Here is a 22,231-nt window from a genome sequence, read left to right on the forward strand (position 1 = left end):
GCTCATTCATCCCTAGAATAGTGTTTATGATATCTGACTCTATGTTCCCGGGCAGGATCTGATGTTGAATGATGCAATTCCTCATTCAGAATTTAGTGTTTGGGTTATCAGGTGGCTACTGAATAAGAACCATAGACAATATACAAATATTCAATATACAAAAAAAGGATTTTAAGAGATAAATCACTGGTAACCTGGGCAAGGAAGATATAGAAGAGAAAATAATTATTGTAAAAACCGGAGAGACAGTTTAGCGCCTTTGCCATTTGAGAGAAGGTTTGAAAGTGTTTGCAAATGAGGCAATCATGCAATGGTCCCTTTTGTTATGATGTCAAATCAATGCCTTTTTTTGAAAAAGTAATCCAACAAAATACTGGGTCATAGGGCCAGATTCCCATCTGATGTAAGTAATGCGGTAAAATGCTTAACATCAATGGCCTTCAATCTCTTTATGACTTTTGTTTAACTATTATCTTAAAGTGGAATAAAATTGTATAGTGGAGATGCATAAAAATCTTGGAAATGAAGCTTTAAGGGCCAGTGCCCATTGTTAAGCTATATTTCATTTCATGCTTGCTTTTCAGCCCAATAATTGCTAAGCAAAGGATGGTGACAACTGGCTCTGAAATTCACAAAATTGTACTGCTATTTTTGTCTGAAAAAAAGCAACCAGAATTAGGAATGGCAGGAGACATCAATTAATGTGCAATAAATCTGAATTTATACCTATGAGATCTCAAAAACAAGGCAGATAAAGTCAGGAATGAAAGACAAAATCAAGAAAGTAAACAGAAATTAACACCTGAAAGTCCAGAATGATTCCTGAGGAGTCCTGTTTTGCAATGTCCAGTGCATCTTTGTGCATGAAGTATATGCATCTATACTGTGAGAGTTTGACGAGGCTGCAGCCTCTAACTCACAGTAGTCTTAAATTACATAATTTATAATTGATTTTAAAATATAGGAACATAGATTCTGGTTATATTTAAAAAACATCTTTAGAGTAGAAGTTGTTAAATGACAGGATCAATTATATGGTGAAGTTGACTTTGCGGGATGAGTTCAAGTAGAAACTGGTCCGTTTTCTGAGATACTTTAATTTGGATTTCCACACTCATTAACATGATAGATTTGATAGTGAAATAATTCCTTCCAATTTACAGATTGATAAGCTCCAATTTTGAGTGTATAAAGAAAGAGGCTAAGTTCTGAGGGAAGAGATATTAGTTACATCAGTAACCAATAGTTATTCAACTTAAAGACCATGAAGTATAGGGCAGAGTCCTTTAAAACACAGAAAAGGCGGGAAGAAGAAAATAATTGATTTAAATTGCCATGAGTGTGTGAGAAAGAAACTGTATCCTGACAGAAGACAATCAACTCGTTAACATATCTTCGATGAATTCTTATTTAACCATACCACTTACAGTATACAATACAATACAATAGCAGAGTTGGAAAGGACCTTGGAGGTCTTCTAATCCAACCCCCTGCCTAGGCAGGAAACCCTATACCATTTCAGACAAATGGCTATCCAACATCTTCTTAAAGACTTCCAGTGTTGGAGAATTCACAACTTCTGGAGGCAAGCTGTTCCACTGATTAATTGTTCTAACTGTCAGGAAATTTCTCCTCAGTTCTATGTTGCTTCTCTCCTTGATTAGTTTCCACCCATTGCTTCTTGTTCTACTCTCAGGTGCCTTGGATAATAGTTTGACTCCCTCTTCTTTGTGGCAACCTCTGAGATATTGGAACACTGCTATCATGTCTCCCCTAGTCCTTCTTTTCATTAAACTAGACATACCAGTTCTGCAAAATTCAGGCTAAACAATCAGTTTGTTTTGTTTATAAAAAAATATTAATATATTACCAAGGGCAGGAGGTTCAAAATGACAAGATAGTCACTGCAATGATATGATTAAAGTTTAGTCTCTTTTTGTATGTATTGCAGGCAAGACTTGCTTTGAAAAAGGGTCAAAACTTTATTCATGCAGGAGCAAATACTATCATGATTTTTTTTTGACCCCATCCATACCTTTCCAAACACCAGTATCTTATCCTACTTTACTGTAAGAGACTCAAGGTGGTTTATAGTTTGACAAAATAAAGTAAAAGTAATTACTATAGAAATAAATAAAAACAACAGAAGTTAAGTCATGGAGGTGGAAGCGTTGCAAATTTACATGTAAGTCTTGGCTTGAAAATTCTGACATTGAACCAGCCCCAATCCTGAGCTTCCTATTTCAGCACCTTGGGGCTGTGATTCCTTATGATTAATAATATGTTTCCAGATGTTTGGAATAAACATACAATCTTTGAAAATGGACAGTCTGACGCCGATAAGAATAGTTTTATTTTGACCTTCCAATAAATCTTGAAAATTTAAAAGTAAAATTCAGAGTATGTGTCTTTGTAGCACATTAATGGTATGTGGGAAAGATCTTGAGATACAAGCAACTGATTATATAAGAGATCATAGCTAGAAGCTGAATATTAGGCAGAACAACATGACCAGACTTTTCATAGTTTCTCAGGTTGTAAAGAAATCACTGGGAGAATTGTACTTTTATTCTTTCAAGATTCTGTTCATGTAGCTTTACAATAAAGTAGAAAGGGCGTTGGTACTTACCTGAGACGCCTCTTCTCCTAGGGTGGAGGCAGCATCCAGACTGGGTTAACCTTCATCCAATCATATTGAGGACTGGGTCTTGTAACAAATTTCAAACTCCGCCCCTTGTTGCTAGGTAGACCCAGCTTTTGACGAAGAAATGTAATAGACCCAGTGCGTTATCGCCTTTAAATAGCACATACCTGTACCCTTTCCACCATAACTTGCCGACTCCATAGGGCACACCCATTCCTTGACAGAACCAACACAACATTTTTTTTTCTTAATTCAACATGTAACAACCAGAACAACATGGAATAACCAGAAAGAAACCATGACACGTATTAAAAAGTAAAGAACCACACATTCCTACCAGGGAGGGGCTGGATGCTGCCTCCACCCTAGGAGAAAAGGTGTCTCAGGTAAGTACCAACGTCCTTTCTCCCTAGTGGTGGAGGCAGCATCCAGACTGGGACGTACCAAAGCCTAGGTGTCCCAGGGTGGGTCTAGGACTGTGATAAGGAAGCATCAGCCCCGACCACCGATTGCAGCACCCTGCGACCAAATGCCGCCTCCGCTGATGCAAACGAATCCATTTTGTAATGTTTAATAAATGCATTGGGTGTAGCCCAAGTGGCTGCTCTGCAGATTTCCTGCAGGGACGCCTGAGCCGCCCATGCAGCTGATGTTGAAGCGCTTCTGGTAGAATGCGCTGTGACCCTGGCAGGCGCTGGAAGAGATTGAGACTGGTAGGCCGTTGAGATGCAGGCCTTTAACCACCTGCCTATGGTAGGGGCCGAGACCTTGTTGCCCAGCGAAGTGGGCTGAAATGAGACAAACAGAGCATCGGATTTCCGAGTTGCAGCTGTACATTGTAAGTAGATCTCGAGGGCCCTCCTGACGTCCAAAGTGTGCCACTTGTGTTCCAGAGGGTGGGTCGGATGGGGACAGAAGTTGGGGAGAACAACCTCCTGAGTCCTATGGAAGCAGGAGCACACCTTTGGGACGAAGGAGGGGTCCAGGCGCAAGACCACCCGGTCTGTATGGAAAACGCCCAGTTCTTTCCTGGACGAAAGAGCCTGCAACTCCGAAATGCGACGAGCTGAAGTTATGGCCACCAGAAAGGATACCTTTAGAGATAGAAACCTGAGTGACACCTCCTGCAGGGGTTCAAAGGGAGCCTTGGTCAAGGCTTCAAGGACCTTGGTCAAATCCCAGGAAGGGTATCTATGGACTGCAGGGGGCTTAAGATTGGATGCCCCCCTGAGGAAACTACGTACCATGGGCAGCTGAGCCAGGGAAGGGGACCCCTTGCAAGCGAAAACTGATGAAATGGCTGCCACTTGTCTTCGGATGGTGTTTGGTGCCAGCCCCTTATCCAACCCTTCCTGTAGGAACTCTAATAGCTGTAGTATCGTGACCTTGATTGGGTCCAAGGCCTTACCCGCACACCAAGAACAGAAAATTCTCCAGGTAGCATTGTATATTCTATCTGTGGACGGGCGCCTGGTGGCCTGAATAGTTGCAATAACCTTGGGAGAGAAACTGTCACTCCTCAGGATGCCCCGCTCAAACGCCAGGCGGTCAACTGAAACCACTGCGGGTCTGGATGTTCCAGTGACCCCTGACGGAGCGATATCCTGTCCCGAGGTATTCTCCAGGGCCTGTCCACTGAAAGAGTTCGCAGATCGGCGAACCAAGTCCTGCGAGGCCAGTATGGAGCTACCAACACCACCTCGGCCTTCTCCCTCAGGACCTTCTGAATGACCCTGGGCAAAAGGGGTAGAGGCGGGAAGGCATATAGGAGGCCCGTAGGCCATGAGCACCTCAGGGCATCCACCCCCTCTGACCGATACGCCGGGTACCGGGAGAAAAACCTGGGAAGGTGGCTGTTCTGTGGGGTGGCAAAGAGGTCTATCACAGGCACGCCAAACCTGTCCACAATGTCCTGGAAAATTGAGGGGTGGAGTTGCCACTCGGCATTGTCCAGAGTCTCGCGACTGAGCCAGTCTGCCTGTACATTGTCCACCCCAGAGATGTGTTCCGCGGTGAGGGACAACAAGTGTTTTTCCGCCCAAAGGCCCAGTCTCATGGCTTCGTCCATGAGGACTCGAGATTTGGTGCCCCCCTGACGGTTTATGTGAGCCTTTGCTGATACGTTGTCCGTGAGCACCAACACATGTTTTCCCGTCACCCCTGGGAGGAACTGACGGAGTGCCAGATGGACCGCCCTCAACTCTAGCCAGTTGATATTGTGTGTTCTGGCTTCCTGGTCCCACTGGCCCTGCGCTACCTGCGTTTGGAAGGTCGCACCCCAGCCGAAGAGGCTGGCATCCGTGGTAACAGTTAGGAAGTCCTGATCCTTGAAAAGAAGACCTTTTGAAAGTGCTGGAGACGTCCACCAACCGAGCGAACGCTTGACCTCCGCCGGGACCAGGACCTTGGCCAGGGAGCAGCTCACGAGTTTCCTCTGAAACGGCAAGAGGAACCATTGTAGGCGTCGTGAGTGTAACCGAGCCCACGGGACAATTCCAATGGCTGACACCATGGTACCCAGCAATTTAGATAGAGAAGCCAAGGAGCACCTGTGTACTATGGCCGCCTGGCCTGCTAAGGCTCTAATATTGTCCTGCCTCTCACGAGACAAGTACACCTGGCATACCTCTGTATCAATCAACGCTCCCAAGTGCACCAACCTGGTGGACGGATGTAGATTACTCTTGGGTACATTGATGGAAAAACCGTGTTCCTGAAGTGCCTGCATAGTGGACGCAAGGTCCCTTCGTGCCTGACGTGGGGATGAAGACTGGATAAGTATATCATCCAGGTAGGCCTGGAGGCGAATAGGAACTTCCCTGAGAGCCGCAATCAAGGCAGCCAGGATTTTTGTAAAGACCCGAGGAGCTGAGGATAGACCAAAGGGGAGGGCAGTGTATTGAAAATGATGACCTGAATACTCAAAACGAAGGAACTGCCTATGCTGTGGTAAAATAGGGACATGGAGGTAGGCCTCCGTTAAGTCAATGGAACACAACCAGTCTCCCTGTCTGATGGAGTTCAGAATAGTATGTAAGGAATGCATTTTAAAACGCTTGTAACAAATAAACCGGTTTAATCTTTTAAGATCCAAAATAGCTCTCCAGCCCCCCGAGGCCTTTGGAATGACAAAGAGGATGGAATAAAACCCCAGCCCGCGTTCATCGGTTGGAACCGGTTGTATGGCCGAAATGTCAAGTAGATGTTGGATGGCCTCCAACATGAGACGCCTGCGAGCTGGGTTGGAGGAAACTGGGCAGGCCCTGTAGGAACTGGGGGGGTTGGAGATAAACTCAAGGGCAAGCCCTTGCCTAACTGTGGTTCTGACCCATTCGTCAGAGGTAGTAGCCTCCCAAACGTGGGCAAACCTGGCTAACCTACCTCCGATGGGGCAACTGGATGCGGGGGGTCTAGGTTCTACGATAGTAGCGACCCCCCCCTCTTCGAAAGGGCCGCCTGGCAGATTTTCCCCATTGGAAATGGTCAGGTTCAGACCTCTGCCTGGGGGCATAGCCTCCCCTATACCCTTGGGTCCCATAGTCCGCCCCCCGAAAGAAGGAACCATATTCCTGGTTCCGAAATGACGAACCGGGTTCCTGGCTCCGAAAGGAGGAGCGCCTGTAATAAGGTGACTGGTGGTTGAAGCCCTTCTTTGGGGCAGAGGGAAGGACCTTCCTTTTTTCTTTATTTTCGATCAGGAAGGGCTCCAAGGCGTCCCCGAAAAGAGACCCCCCCTTGAAGGGGGCAGAAGCCAGCTTCCACTTGTGGCGAGCATCGGCCTGCCACTGACGAAGCCACAGCAATCTCCTGGAAGCCACAGATGAGGCCATGACCCTGGCCGCGAACCTGGCGGAGGTTAGGGTAGCATCAGACGCAAATTGAATTGCAGCCACCAGCTTGGCAACGTCCTGGTGGGCCCTGACATCAGAGACAGGGATGTGCTGCTGCAGTTCTTGGAGCCACAGTAGACAAGGGCGGATAAAGAAGTAAGCTGTAGTGGCAGCTTTTACCGCCCAGGCAGCCGCCTGATGACCCCTTTGTAGGGTCAGGTCTGCTTTCTTCTCCTCTGGTTTGAGGACGTCTTCCGGAGCCCCTGGCATGTGTGCCGGTGTGTATAGGGCGATCACCAGAGCGTCAATAGGAGGAACCGCAAGGAACTGGGCTAGCTCGTTGGCAACATTAAAGAATTTCCTATCAGTGGCCGATGGGTTAGGCCCTGAGGTAGGGGTAGCCCACTGTTTCTGGATTGTGTCCACAAAAACTTTAGGCATTGGAATGGTGTCAGTCGGGGGCGCTTGTTCTGCATACAAGGACTCTGCAGACATGGTCGTAAGTCGAGGCGCGGTCACTGTGGGTTGAGGACCTATCTTGGAGGCCGCCTTGGTCTTGTAGAGTAGAGAAGGGAACAAGGCAGGAGGGAAAAGGCCAGAGAAGGATTTCTGATCAGATTCCCTGCCCTCATCTTCAGATAACTCTGCCTCCCGTAGTTCACCATCCTCAGACTCTGAGGATTGGTTTATGTCCTCCAAATCAGACGCCACAGCCTCAGTAGAGAGAGGAGCCTGGGCTGGAACAGGTGGAATAGTGGAGGAGGTAGGCATTTGCCTGAGCGCAAAGTTCTGTTGCTGCTGGAAGCTGGCCGAGATGCCTTGAGAAATAGCAGAGGCAATAATCTCTTGAAAGTTTGGCAAGAGCATGGGAGCATAGCCTCCTTGTGGCTGGTTTAAAGGATTGGAGGTGGAGGGTAAAGAATCCATCCTCTGTACCATTGGTGGTAATTCAACCCCACTGCCAGCCATGGGAGTTAGTGGTGTTTGAGCTGATCCCCAAATGTTAGAAGCGTCTATGGGGAATATAGAGTTAACAGGGTTGTCCCTATACAGTCTGTCCCCAGGGGAGGGCAGGAGAGATAATTGACCCTGATTCTGGATTGGCTTGTCAAAAGCCTTGGGAGAAGAATTCTTTTTATGGGCTTTGTTTTCTTTTTGTTTCTCATTGCTGGCTGGCTTTTTTGATTTTTTAACATTGTCTGCCTTAACAGACTTCTTTTTGTTGCCAGTGCTGGAACCCTTGTCTCCAACAGTGACTGGCTGAGGAGGAGAGTTTGGTTTAGAAGCTGTGTCTCCTGTCAGTGAAGCCTGAGGTTCAGCTGCAGCTTCTGCTGTCAAATTGAGCGGTTGCGAGCTGACGGTAGCCATTTTGAAGTCACTGACAGCTGTTCAAAAATGGCGCTTCGCGCTCTTTTTAAACTGCCACTATCCCCCTTGTCTTCTGCCTGGTAACAGGCTTACAAGCAGCTTTCTCTGGCTCTTTAAGCACTGTTTAAGCTGTTCTTTAATCTCTTTAGTCCCCCGGGTCGCTCCGCGGTTGATTTAAAGGCTTCAAAGTCAATTAGGAAGCTAAAAATAGCCGCAGTTCACCGCTCAACTGTTAAAGGAGCAGCGGAGCGTTTCCCGGCTTTTACAAGGGCTGCCTTTAAAGTTACAGTCTCAGTTTGACGCGCAGCCTTTGAGGTGAAAGGGAAGGGCTTCCACAAACCTTGCAGGTTCCACGGTGTTACAGGGGAGCCAGGATCTTGTCAGCAATTCAGTCCCCTTTGACAGCTGTCAGCCTACACGCCCTGACAGGGCTTAGAGGCTCTGACCATACAGCCCGGTCGCAAGGACCTTTAGCCCGGTCGTTCTGCTCAGCCAAGCAGGTGCTAGTAGACCAATTTTCACCAATTTAGATTCTGACAGGTGTAGATGTTGATTTTAACACGGATCAAAGCGATAACGCAGCTGTCCTCTTGATTAGACTGAGTCAAAAGCTGGGTCTACCTAGCAACAAGGGGCGGAGTTTGAAATTTGTTACAAGACCCAGTCCTCAATATGATTGGATGAAGGTTAACCCAGTCTGGATGCTGCCTCCACCACTAGGGAGAATTAACGTACACAGTTGTATTCCCTGTTTGGTCTACCTAGTAAGGCTAAAATCACATATGTACCATGATGACACAGAGGGCTATATATGGTATATTGATCAGGATGATCAATATATCTTATACCCAAAATGAATATTTCTAGACATCAATCATGCCTCTAAAACATTCTTCTAATTATAGCTATGAAAACAACACTGAAATAATGTCAGTATCTTTTGTCCATGAACTTGGGTTCTAAATCATTTGGCTTTCTAAAGTTCTAGGAACTACTTCTCTAGGGTTAGGAGTTTAAAAAAATCAGCTTTAGCGTGTTAACCTTAACAGTCTTAAATGTAATTTGCGATCTCCAGTTAAAATTCAAACCTCAGACAATCTAAAATTTTCCTTTCTCTTTTGAAACAACTTTCTGACATTCCAATGAAAGACTGATGAATAGATCATTAACACAATCATGATCCTTTGTGTTTTTAAAATCAGCAAGTGGAAATTCTGTGTATTTGTTTTTATAAGTGGTAGGATAGGAGATGGAGTCAAAGGCAATTGTGTGTCATGTAAGGTATCTTCATCAATGAATAAAGGCTTTGTGATTGAAGCTATTTGGTATGCATTTCCCCTTTTGTAAAGAAAAAGTAAAAGATACTGTACAAAATAATGTACAAAAGTCTCAGGGTGTAACAGGCTCTCAACTACTAGTTCTCTATTTTACCATAGCTGCAGGACATTAAAACATTTAGTTTGCAATTTCCAGAAAAGTCTGGCTCTGTCATTCACTTATTGGGCTACTTAGAAATAATTATGCAGAGTTCAGTGACAGTATACTTGTTCAGCACTGTCTCAGAATCAGTTTCTTAAAACACTGAGTAAGAAAAGATCACAGTCTGAAACTCTTGAAGGTCATTGCTCATCTATGCAGATGGCATCTCCTCTGCCTCATGGGCTACATGTATTGTCAGGAAGCTAGTTATACATGCTAGTGGATCCCTCCCTTGTAATCTGCTTCTTCTTAGTAGCGCTAGGAGTAGGAAGGCAGTAGGAGAAAAAAAATCAATCTAACAGTATAAGTGTTCAAATGTAAGCTATTTTTTATAAAGAATTTTGAATATCTATCCTTTGAGTATCATATCTTTCTCACTTGTGCCTTTCCTCTAAAAAGACAGTATTTTATTTGTATTTGTACCAGGTTAAAGACAATATTATAATAAAATCAATCTGAGCTTTCTGTTTAGAAAGCATTGCACAATGGAAATTCCGTATATTATAATAAAATGTATATGACAAGACAATATTTGCTGATATGAATTAGATTGAGTATTAGATGAATAATCACAATAGGATGAAAATGCATAATGCCAAAATTCTGATGTACTCTATATGTATCAGAAAAAGATGAAGCAGGGGATCCTTTTCTTAATGTTTTCCACAATAAAGCTGAATTTAAGTTGAAGAAAGAAGAGACTACTGATAGTCCTCACTTAACAATCAGTTGTTAGCAACCATTCAGAGCACAACGGATCCCTGAAAAGATAGTTATGACCCAACTTTAATTATTAGAAAACATTATTTGGATTTCTTATTTAATAAAGCTCCATTATTATTTTTTAAGTTTCCACATGAGCCTGACAAAAATGCCATTGTCTTAAAGGTCTTGTTAACTTTAGTAAGTGGTCTCCTAAAGCAGCTGCAAATGTTTTAAACAAGCATGAAAACCAGAAATCTGAGTGACTTTAATATATATGAAATAGGATGCACACCCCATCCCAAACATAGATGGAATGTCTGTTTTTTACTATGGCTTTGTTACCTCTGGTGAACTATAGTTAACGATTATGGCCTATCACAGGACTCTTGCTAGTTTTTGTTGAGATAGATGTCCATGGATTTCATGGAGTAAGTAGATGCTTTCTCATTTCATTGTACAGGAGATATTAAGAATTTGAATATGGTTTGCACAGTCCTTAACTGATATTTTTCCCCATAAAGGAGTTGCTTCTGTTGTTTTAATCAAATTTCTGGGATTTTTTTGTTTTTATATTTCCCTTTCAGTGCATAGTCTGGGACTGGGATTCCAATGGCAAGCATGATTTCATTGGAGAATTCAGTTCAACTTTCAAGGAAATGCGAGGAGCAATGGAAGGAAGACAGGTAGGCTTAGATAAATGAACTTTATTTGTAAATAAACAGATAATCTATCAGAGTAATGGGGAAAAAACTGGGTGTTGTTTTGCTTACACTTTGGTTTTTAGAACGCATTATATGGGAAATCAGACAAAGAACTATTAAAACACATACATATCATCTTGACAAAAAAGTAAACACATGGAAAGAATACATTAGTCAGCTGGAATCACTTTTGAAATAAACTGACATAATAGCACAAGGAGCCAGTCCACTGATCTTTCACCTCTCTTAATGATGTTTTGGTAATGGCACATACTCATAGATGCTGGAGTTACATGGAAAAGAGCTTTATCAGGATCCATCAACACATCTGCTTTTCCTCACCTAAACATATCAGTAAACAGAAATGTGTTTTACATCTCAGATTAATTGGTGAATACAATACATTTGGTGAATACAATTGGTTCTTGCCACTACCACCACCCAGCAAACATAACACCTTTATGATTGGCATCTATGCTGTCTTTAAATGTCATGAATTGTTTCAATAGAAATTGAAGGTAGATTTTAATTGGTGTTTATGAGAAATCCTATTCTTTTCAAGGCAGCTGGACTTCATTCCTAGATTCTTTCTAAAAGTTTATATGAATTGGAAAGTTTTGGGTGACCAAAGTGGGAAAATATAACATATCTATAGTTTTACTTCTTATAATGATTTTAAAAATATAGAAAATCATAACAGTACTTTTTGGCACTTTACTACTAAATTTCGGTAGCAGAAAGAGATGGGCAGTTAAAAAATAGGAAATATAAATACATTTTGCTAGTGCTGATTTGGATCAGGTAAACCAGGCTTTTGGGTGTCCTGCCAATGTTATAGTTTATACTGTAGCTTTCTTATAACTAGGGAGGAAAGAAAGGGAAGTGAGGAATCAAAAATATATTTTTTATTATTAATTAATTATTACAGTTCTGCTAGTGCTGATTTGGATCAGGTAAACCAGGCTTTTGGGTGTCCTGCCAATGTTATAGTTTATACTGTAGCTTTCTTATAACTAGGGAGGAAAGAAAGGGAAGTGAGGAATCAAAAATATATTTTTTATTATTAATTAATTATTACAGTTCTGGCTGGCAGCTCTGATTGATGACAATTGTTAGATTAGAAATTAGTATGGGATAATTTGTGGATCCAATAATACTGGATATTAAATTTTGTTAGATCTAATATATATTAGATTTATTAGCTTTGATCTATTTAATTAAGGCAATTAAACTTTGATACTTGTCTATTTTCTTCCTGTAATAGTAAATCAAACCAATAGATGATCTCCAAAATGTTCTAGCATTTTCCATACCAAAACAATTGGATTGTAAACATTTTGGGATTGTAAATATTAATTCAGAGTATCTGAAGATATGTCACAGGCTATAGTGACATGATAAAGGAACTAGGATGAATATGAAACATTGTTGTAGTAAGTAGTAGCACTGTGCATAAACCACTCAATTCATTTTGCAGGATAACTATGAGGCTCGGGAAATATCTTGGCTTATTGTCAATTGACCAGTTATCTCATCTTTGCTAGAAGTATTCCCATTAGCTCCTGATAACCTATTGTAGGTGTAGTTTCACCAGCAATGTCCAACCGGCTCCAAGTTTTTTCAGTCAGTCTCTTGTATTATCCAATGAGTTCTCTCCCCATAATCTCCCACTCTGTTGAGAGGTTGGGACTCGAGTGATCAATAATTGTTGGACTGCTGGTGTTACTGTTATCCTAAAATATCTTGCTGATTTCAGAATCAAATATTCCTTCTACATCCTATTTTCACCAAGATGTTCTACGTCAAAAAGTGTTATTATATCTTTGTGGTATGTGTATCTATCTATGGTATCAGCAAATTGGGGACAAAACTTTGTGGATCCTTTTGTAATTAAGACACAATGAGTTGGAGTTGTCTATATATTTATATTTGTATAAGTGAATACAAATCTGTCCAAAATAGTGCTGAGCTGATCTGGTTCAAATTTTATTGTGAATTGGAATACAACTCTTAATATTTCTTTCTAATCTCTATTGACATTTACTCTTATATCAATGTATCTGAAAAACTAGAGCTTGTCATGAAAAAGAGAAATCCAGTATTGCTTAATCTATTAATTTCAAAACATTAGTTGGGAGAGTGTTTGTCACAGAGGTGGTATTCAGCCAGTTCTGACCGGTTCTGGTGAACCGGTAGCAGAAATTTGAGTAGTTTGGAGAACTGACAAATACCACCTCTGGCTGGCTCTATCTCCATCTATATGCTGCCTCCCGAGTCCCAGGTGATCGGCGTCCCAGCTGATTGGCTGGGTCTTCTTCTGTTGCCCTGCACAGGAGAATGGAGCTGGAAAGCAGGCTAGTGGGGTGGGGAGGGAATGGGGATTTAACAGTATCCTTGCCCTGGAGTGGGGTGGAAATAGAGATTTTACAGTATCCTTGCCCTGGGGAGGGGTGGAAATGAAGATTTCTCAATATCCTTGCCCTGGAACGGGGTGGAAATAGAGATTTCACAGCATCTTTCCCCTGCCACACCCACCAACCCACTACATCATGCCATGCCCACAGAACTGGTAGTAAAAACAATTTAATCCCACCACTGGTTGTGGCTAGGATACTTTTAATCTTGGATTTAAACAAGTGTTAATAAAAATGAAGCTAAAGCTATTTATGTGTGCCAAGAAAATTCCTCTGCTCAACTGTAAAAAATAACCTTAAAATGAAGTTGCACCTGAACAATTAGCAGTGGGATTATTATATAACTGAAAAATGCAAAATGGAATATGAAGTGAAATGAAATTAGTATTGAAAAATATTCTTACATTTATATTCGCCATGCAAATTTCCATAAAGTAGAACTGTTATATAACTTTGTTTATAAACTTGTCTTTAAAATGTAACTCTACAAACATTGAGCTTTGGATGTTCAGAAACTATAATTACCAGAGCTGTATATATGTTCATTATAAATATAAAATTGGTGAATGGTGAATCTCTGCAGAGACATCAAATAGTCATCTTTGACTGATTTTGTAAACTAAGTAGAGTCTGCTGTGGCTGGTATGCAGAAAAGGAACTATTTGAGAATTCTAGGGCTATGAGAATTCTAGGCTGCAAAATTGGAAAAATAGCCCATGGGCCAAGTACTGCCTTTAAACTGCAAAGAAAATGGCAGGGATGCCATTTGGAATAGCCCATCCAAAGAGGCAAACTTGGCATCAAGTTATGATAAGATCAATTTTTTAAAAACCTACAAATATTAATTGGTCAGGGTGGTGGTGGTTAGCATTGGCAGTTAATCTAGAGCCAATAGACCTCTGATGAGATCAGCAGGAGTTAAATAAAAAGCTTCTTTTAACTTTTGTAGTTTTCCTCTGTATCCACAGATTTTAAAAATCGATGTGTCTGAAGCCAATACTTCTGTAGGTATGTAGCATACAACATAAATCTAAATTGGTATGACCTTAACAACTATTTAAAAAATAAACACCATCACAGATAATGTTACAATGTTTGGCAATGAAATGTCTGCAAGAAACCTGCCAAATTCAGAAAGGACTCCACACACATAAATTCTCTTCAAAATAATCTTTTTTAAAAATCCTACAGTGATAATTGATCATAGTAATACTTATTGATTTATCTAAATGAATCAATCAATCAATCAATATGCTTAATGTTTTTACTGACACTGGTAATAAATGACTTATCACAGACAATCACAATTTATGTTATTATGACTATCATTTTTAGACCATGCCAGTTTCTTAAACCTCTACTGCTAATTGTTATTTTCTTTCTTGGATGAAATATTAATAATTATAGTTTTTGGATTCATAGAAAATTAAAAATTGTATTGTTCTTACAAAAATAACAGGATTAAAAAGAGTTGAGCTTTCAGATCCACTGAATTTGAACTCAAATTCTGAATTTCAGATTTCTTTTAGAAATCTAACACTTAAATTATGAAAAATACGGTTGCCTTTGATTTTGATTACTAATACATTTTGCCAATTTTGGGGGGCTGCAAATGAAACTTCAGTATTCCCAATGGAGCAAAATAGGTGCAATAAGCTGAAAGGAACAGATTTGAATGATAAATTTAATGTATCTCTATCAATGATGTTTTCAATTAAATAGTACAGAATATTGTTTTGTTTTTAGGACATTTGGGGGGTAAAGTAGGTGGGTGTACTGTGAACTTAAACAAGTACTCCAGAAAACAAAAGGACAAGAAAATATTTTTAAAAACCTTCCCGGTAACATGTGTTTTTATTTCTGTATGCTTCTTTAGTCGGGGGGGGGGGGGGGTCTCAATACCATATTGAGATCTAAGATAGAAATAATCAAATATCTGGGCTTTCTACTTTAGGAAAAAACCTCTTGTTCTCTTTCTGGACTGATCACGTTCGTTTTAGCCAGATTTCAAAAACAGAGATGGATAGCCTATTTTTTTTTCCCTTTAGATATTAGGTGTATTAAAAAAAAAACCAAAGGCTCTGATGCATGTGTATATAAGCAGAGTGCACTCACCTTTATCAGAGTCCAAAATTATATCATGGGTATAGAGGGATTACACATTTTCTTACATTAGAGAGGAGGATCAACATAGTCTCAAGGACAGCTCATGTATTCATGCTGAAATCTCTACATTGAAACAACTGGATGGGAATGCCTATCAAATCAAAATTAATACTGGTAACCATTCGAAGAAGAGAGAATGCCATAAGAAGAAATTAATTACAGAACATTTACACTAGTTATATCTTTGATTCTATTTTTACTACTTTGATAGTAAAAGGGAACCTCCAATCTCAGTGTGGTGTTGTCAAAACCACTTTGGGGGAGGGGAGTTCTTGGAGATTTTCCTAGCTCTCAAAGAAAAGTCTTCCTCAAACCAAACTTTTTTCCTGGGGACTACATGGACAAGATAGGGTGTTGGTCCTTACTTGATATGCCTATTCTCATAGTGGGGGAGTAGCATCCAGGCTGGGTTGACTTCATCTGCTCATTGATTGGACTGATTCTGTCAAGACAGTTAAGCCATGCCCCTGTTGCCAGGCAGACCCAGCTTCTGGTGAAGGACTCTATCAGACTCGATGTGTCATCTTCTCCAGACAATTGTCAGTTTTAAAACCTTTTTATTTTTTACAAAAAAACACAAGTAGTAATAGAAATTGAATGGCCAAGAAATACATGACAAATCCAGGAAGGGGCTGGATGCTACTCCCCCATTATGAGAACAGGCATATCAGGTAAGGACCAACACCCTTTCTCCATAGTGGGGGCAGTAGCATCCAGGCTGGGATGTACCAAAGCCCATCATCCCCTAGAAGGGACTATACATGATATTTACAAGATCTATACATGGTATGCTGTACTACCATCTCTATGAACGGACTGTAATACCTGGCATCCAAAGGCAGCATCAGCAGAAGCAAGAGTCTAATTTATAGTTCTTTATGAACAATGAAGGAGATGCCCACGTAGCAGCCCTACAAATCTCAGTCAAAGAAGCTTGCGTACACCCAGGCTGCTGAAGTAGCCGCACTTCTTGTGAAATGGGCTGTGATAGACCCTGGTACCTGTGCCCCCTGTGCCTGATAAGCAGCTGCAATACAGGCTCTCAACCACCTGCCTATGGTAGTAGATGTCACCTTATTCCCCAGGGATCCCGGCTGGAAAGAAACAAATAATGCTTCCGTCTTTCTAGTCGACAACGTTCTTTTGAGATAAATTCTCAGAGCCCTCCTCACGTCCAAGGTGTGCCATTTTTTCTCTAAAGGGTAAGAGGACCCAGACAGAAATTAGGTAGAACCAATTCCTGAGATCGATGAAAACAAGAGCACACCTTGGGAATGAACGAGGGATCCAGCCTCAAAATCACTCTGTCCTGATGAAAAACACATAAATCATCCCTGGTAGACAATGCCTGCAGCCCAGATATCCATCTAGTGGATATCCAAAAGACCACTTTGAGTGTAAGGAACCTGATAAACACCTTCCATAGCAGTTCAGAGGGGGCACCGGTAAGAGCATCCAGCACCTTGTGTAAATCCCAAGAAGGGTATCTATGTACCATGGGTGGCTTAAGATTAGAAGCCCCTTTGAGAAACTTTTTGACCATAGGATGTTGAGTCAGTGTTTGTGACCTTTCACAAAGTAACACAGAAGATATTGCCGATAGTTGTCTCCTAATGGTATTAGGAGCCAGCCCTTTATCTAGTCCTACTTGAAGAAAGTCCAAGACCTGTGGAATTGTAGCCCGTATCAGGTCAAGGTTCTGACTGGCACACCGTGTGCAGAATGAGCACCATGTAGAACTGTAGATGCACTCCATGGACGATCTACGGACAGCCTGAACAATCTGTATGACCCTGGAGGAATATCTGTCCTCCTTCAGGATGCCCCACTCAAGCACCAGGCAGTCAACTGGAGCCACTGAGGGTCCGGATGCTCCAGCAATCCCTGGCTGAGGGAAATCATTTCCCGAGGGATCCTCCAGGGTCTGCCCACTGATAAAGACCGGAGATCGGCGAACCAAGGCTGCTGGAGCCAAAGGGGAGCAATCATCACCACTTCTGCCCCCTCCCCTATGAACTTCTGTATGACCCTGGTGGTCAGGGGCAAAGGTGATAAAGCATAAAGGAGTCCCTGGGGCCATCTGCAGTGGAGAGTGTCTACTCCCCCCCCCACGTTCAGAGACAGAAACCAGGAGTAAAACTGAGGGAGCTGAGATTGCGTGGGGAAGCAAATAGGTCGACTTCTGGGTGGCCAAAGAGGTCCACAATCGCCCGAAAGATCACTGGCTGTAGCTGCCACTCCAAATTGTCCACCTTGGTGCAGCTGAGCCAATGGGCCCTTACATTGTCCACCCCTGCTATATGCTCCACAGTGATTGATAGTAAGTTCCTTTCGCCCCAAAGCCGCAGTCTTTTGGCCTACATCATGAGGGACTGGTTCCTCCCTATCTATTTATATGAGCCTTGTTAGCTTTATTGTCCATGGGGCACTGACAGAATGGCAAAATTGTTGGAGAGCCAGGCGGACTCTCCTGAGTTCCAACCAATTGATGTTGTGAGCTAGTTCTGCCTGGCTCCATTGTGCACTATTTGTTCCTGTAGATGGGCCCCCAATCTGAACAGACTGGCGTCCGTTGTGATTGTCACTCGGTCTGGGCTCCTGAAATATTCCCTCTTGAAGACTGCTGGGGATCTCCACCACATTAGGGAATGGGATACTTCTGCTGGCAAGTTGACTTTGACCTGGGAGTAGCTCATGAGCCTTCGCTGAAATGGTAAAAGAAACCATTGAAGGTCTCTGGTGTGGAGATGTGCCCAAGGGACGATGCCAATTGCTGATACCATGGTACCTAACAACTTGGACAGAGTGACCAAGGACACCCATCTCTCCCTGATGACCTGGGAAGCCAATTCCCTAAGATTTTGCTGTCTCTCAGGCGACAGAAAGACCGTGCTTGACACTGTGTCTACCAAGGCCCCTAGATGAATCAGCCTTATGGTAGGTTGTAAGTAGCTTTTAACTATATTTATAGAAAAACCATGGGCTCTCAAAGTGGACATGGTAATGTCTAGATCTCTCCTAACACCCTTGACAGAGGTGGATTGTAACAATATGTCATCTAAATAGCACTGGAGACGTATAGGTATCTGTCTCAGGTATTCTGCCAGTGCCGCCAATATCTTTGTGAACACCCTGGGTGAAGATGACAATCCAAATGGTAATGCCCTGTATTGAAAGTGGTGCCCTAGATAACAAAACCTAAGATACTGCCTGTGATCAGGTGCTATGGGTATGTGCAGGTATGCCTCAGTAAGATCTATAGAAGTGAGGAAATCCCCCTCCCTTATACTCCCAAGGATAGAATGCAGTGAGTGCATTTTAATCCTCTGATAGCGCACAAAGTGGTTGAGATGCGTGAGGTGTAGAATAGCTTTCCAGCCGCCCAAGGCCTTTGGGATCACGAAAAGAATGAAATAATAACCCTGACCCTGTTGTTCTGGAGGCACAGGCTGGATAGCCCTAATATCCAATAGATGTTGAATGGCTTCTTGCATAAGCTGCCTCCGGGTCAGGTTATTGGAGACTAGACAAGTCCGGAAAAACCTCAGGGGGCTGGAGAGGAATTCCAGGGAGAGCTCTGATCTAATAGTGTATTGAACTGAGGAAGATAAATCCCAACAATTGGCAAAATAAGCCAAGTATCCCCCGATGGGTGGGGAGCTGGGCCTAGACCTAGTTTCTACAGTAGGAGCACCCGCCGCTGCCCCCTCCGCCACCTTGAAAGGGACACTTCTGCTGTCTTACTCTTTTGCTGTCGATCTGGCTGGTATTTCTGCCTAGGACCGTAACCTCCCTGATACTGTCTGAATCCTGAGTATCCAAACTCGGTACCTCAAAAGGACAACCTGTAATCCTGACCCCAAAAGGAGGCCCGTAGTCTTGAGCACGAAAGGTAGACTATCGGGGATATGGTGCAGGGCAGAAATTGCCTTTCCTTGGTGCGGAGGGAAGCACCTTCCACTTGTCTTTGTTTTCTACCAAAAAGGGGTCAAGAGCAGTACCGAAAAGAGATCCTCCCAGCAAAGGGCGCTGACGCCAAACACCATTTATGACGTATGTCCGGCTGCCACTGCCCTAGTCATAGCAATCCCCGAGATGCTACCGAAGATGCAATCGCCCTAGAGGCAAACCTGGCTGCGGCCAGAGTGGCATCTGAGGAGAATTTGGTGGCTGCCACCAACTTGTTAATGTCCTGGTAGGCCCTGACATCTGCTATCGGGATTCGCTGTTGGAGATCCTGCAACCAAAGCAAAGAAGACCGGTTAAAGAAGGAAGCGGTCATGGCCGCTCTCACTGCCAGGCCACTGCCTGATAGCCCCTCTGTAGAGTGAGGTCCGGCTTTTTGTCCTCAGGTTTTAAGACATCCTCCGGTGCCCCAAGCATATTTTCAGAGGTATGCAAGGCAGTCACTGGCGCATCAATAGCAGATTGTGATAGCACCTGGGCCATGTCTTTGCCCACATTAAAGAATGTCTTATCATGTGAAGTAGGCATTGGCCCCGAAGTGGGGGACGCCCACTGTCACTTGACCAGGTAAAGGAAGATCTTAGGAGCGGGCACCGTGTCAGCTTCGATGGCTTGCTCTGCAAAGATAGTCTCAGCAGATATTCCCTGTGGTTGCACCAATGACTCTGATGATTTGTCTCCGAATTTTGCAGATGCCTTAGCCTTGAATAATAAGGACTTAAACAAAAATGGCTAAAACAGGCCAGAAAAAGTTGGCTTGGAGGGAGGCATGCCTTCATCTTCAGAGAGTTTTTCCTCTCTAATTTCACCCTACTCCGAATCTGACTCCTGCTCCTCTTGTGATTGAGCAGGAGAGTCTGGAGTTCTAGGGATTGGCCCCCTGTAAGTTTGAATCTGAGGTTGCTGAAAAGCAGCCACCATTCACTGCTGGAAGGCTTTGAACATCATGTCCTGAAAGCTGGGAATGCTAATGTTGGACATTAGATCATGACGCACCCCTGTAGAAGTAGAGGGAATGGATTGGTCAACTACTTCAATGGTCGGGTGAGGTGGGGGTGACTCCCATCCCTGGGTAGACCCCCAAAGGCCCGAGGTGTCAATGGGAATTCTTAAATTGAGGGAAGGATCCCCTTCTGCCACTCCTCCAGGCGAAGATGGTGCTGACCGTTGCCCTAGAGAAAGCCTCTTATCAGGGGCTAGGGCAAAAGAAGCCTTCTTGCTGCTGGCCTTTTTATAGATGCGCTCTAATGCTTTATGTTTTTCGCATTCAAACTTGGAAGTGGGCTTGGCTTTTTTGCCCTGAGGAGAGTTAGAGACATGCTTGGTATTTTTGCTGGCCTTACACCCCCCCTCCCCTTGGGGCCACATCTGGCACAGGACCAGATGCTGTTGTGGGGGCCTCTAGATTGACATAGGGGCTAATGGCCATATTTGCGAGGACCTGGCTCTTTTCAGCATCCAAAATGTTGTTGGCGGCCGCCATTTTGATAGGCAGCTTGACAGCGGTTCAAAATGGCGATTCCCGCCAAATTCAACTGACAGCCTCAGCGCTCGCTCCAATGTCTGAGGCTAAGTGGCTTGGACTTCTCAGAGCTGCCGTGCGCTTCCCCGCTGACTCAAACTGTCCAAAATTGCTCTCCTGGGTGAAAAACCTCCCCCGGGCGAATTAGCATCCTCTGTTGTTTTTGATGCTTGTTAACAAGCTGTGTGGGCACTCCGTGACTGATTTCAAAGCTGCAGTCACCGCTCAACTCAAAGAGGAGCAGTGGAGCGCTCCAGCGCTGCTAGAAGTCTCTGACAGCCAAATCCCTAAGATTATATCTAAACTGCAGCAAAGTCTCAGTCAAAGGTGTAGCTCAAATGGGAAGCGACTCAATCAGCCTCCAGGCAAGCCCTGTCAATGGACAGTTTGGCTGAGGGACCCAAGCAACCTCGGCTGCCACCCCTGAGGGGCTAAGGCCGAAATGTCACAATCTCCAACTGTGTACTCCACACCTTTTCAGACTACTCACAATTCTTGAACAGTAAAGATGCAATTAATACTAAATTTCAGAAATCTCTGAGGAGAAGCTTGATGACACATCCGTCCACATTGAGTCGGAAGCTGGGTCCGCCTGGCAACAGGGGCATGGCTTAACTGTCTTGTGAGACTCAGTCCAATCAATGTGCGGATGAAGTCAACCCAGCCTGGATGCTACTCCCCCCACTATGGAGAATATGCAATTTTCTTGACAACAACATACACATGGTTTATCATAATATTTATTATGTTCCTAGAGTGGTTGCCCTTCAATTATCAAGCAGATCTGACTCTACTTAGCTTTTTTGAATTCCCCAAGGTTGACTAGTTGCTACAACCTGCTGTGATCTTCTGTATCTATGTTTCCAATATTCAGAAGACTGAGTTCCAATTTTGATGTAGAAACATACCAAGCTCTAAAACAGGCTTAGAAGGGAAATAAAAACAATTATAAAACAAATTTCTGTACATATGTAAGCAATGTTGAGTCTTTTGGGGTTACTAAAGGGTTGCTAACTCCTAGTTTAAATAATGCTCACAAAATTATATACCTTTTAATAAATTGTATTTATCAAAAAGGTGCTACCAGACTTCTTTGATCACCATAGATAAACATGTCTCTGCTCCTTCCTGTGCAGTCTTGTATACTTCTGTTCAAAATACCAATAAGTTCAGTAGAACTTATTCCCAAATAAGTTGCACAGGTTTTGCCCACTTATTTGGAAATATATTCCATTGAACTGAGTGAATTGCTAAATATCAGATTGTGTTATAAGTGTAAATTGTCATTTCAAGCAAACTTGACTGTAGCACTAAGTGGCCTCTCTTAGCATGGCTGATTATTTACCCTTCAAAGAATATGTTCAAATCCATTAAACATTTTCACAGAGATTAAATGCTTGTAGAAGCAGATGAGTCTACTAATGGACTGAACGGGA

General features: G+C 43.0%; 1 protein-coding gene across 5 annotated transcripts in view; it reads left to right on the top strand.

Moving 5' to 3' along the window:
* CPNE4 (copine 4) overlaps window positions 1-22,231 on the top strand; it is a 318,853-nt gene that overhangs the window by 262,203 nt on the left and 34,419 nt on the right. For all 5 annotated transcript variants that reach the window (XM_081971083.1, XM_081971084.1, XM_081971085.1 and 2 more), the window contains one exon: window positions 10,611-10,709. In XM_081971083.1, coding sequence (XP_081827209.1) covers window positions 10,611-10,709 — 99 coding nt within the window. The remainder of the gene's footprint in view (window positions 1-10,610; window positions 10,710-22,231) is intronic.

This window comes from Natrix helvetica (genome assembly GCF_964273705.1).
Source record: "Natrix helvetica genome assembly, chromosome: Z".
Taxonomy (NCBI): Eukaryota; Metazoa; Chordata; class Lepidosauria; order Squamata; family Natricidae; genus Natrix; species Natrix helvetica.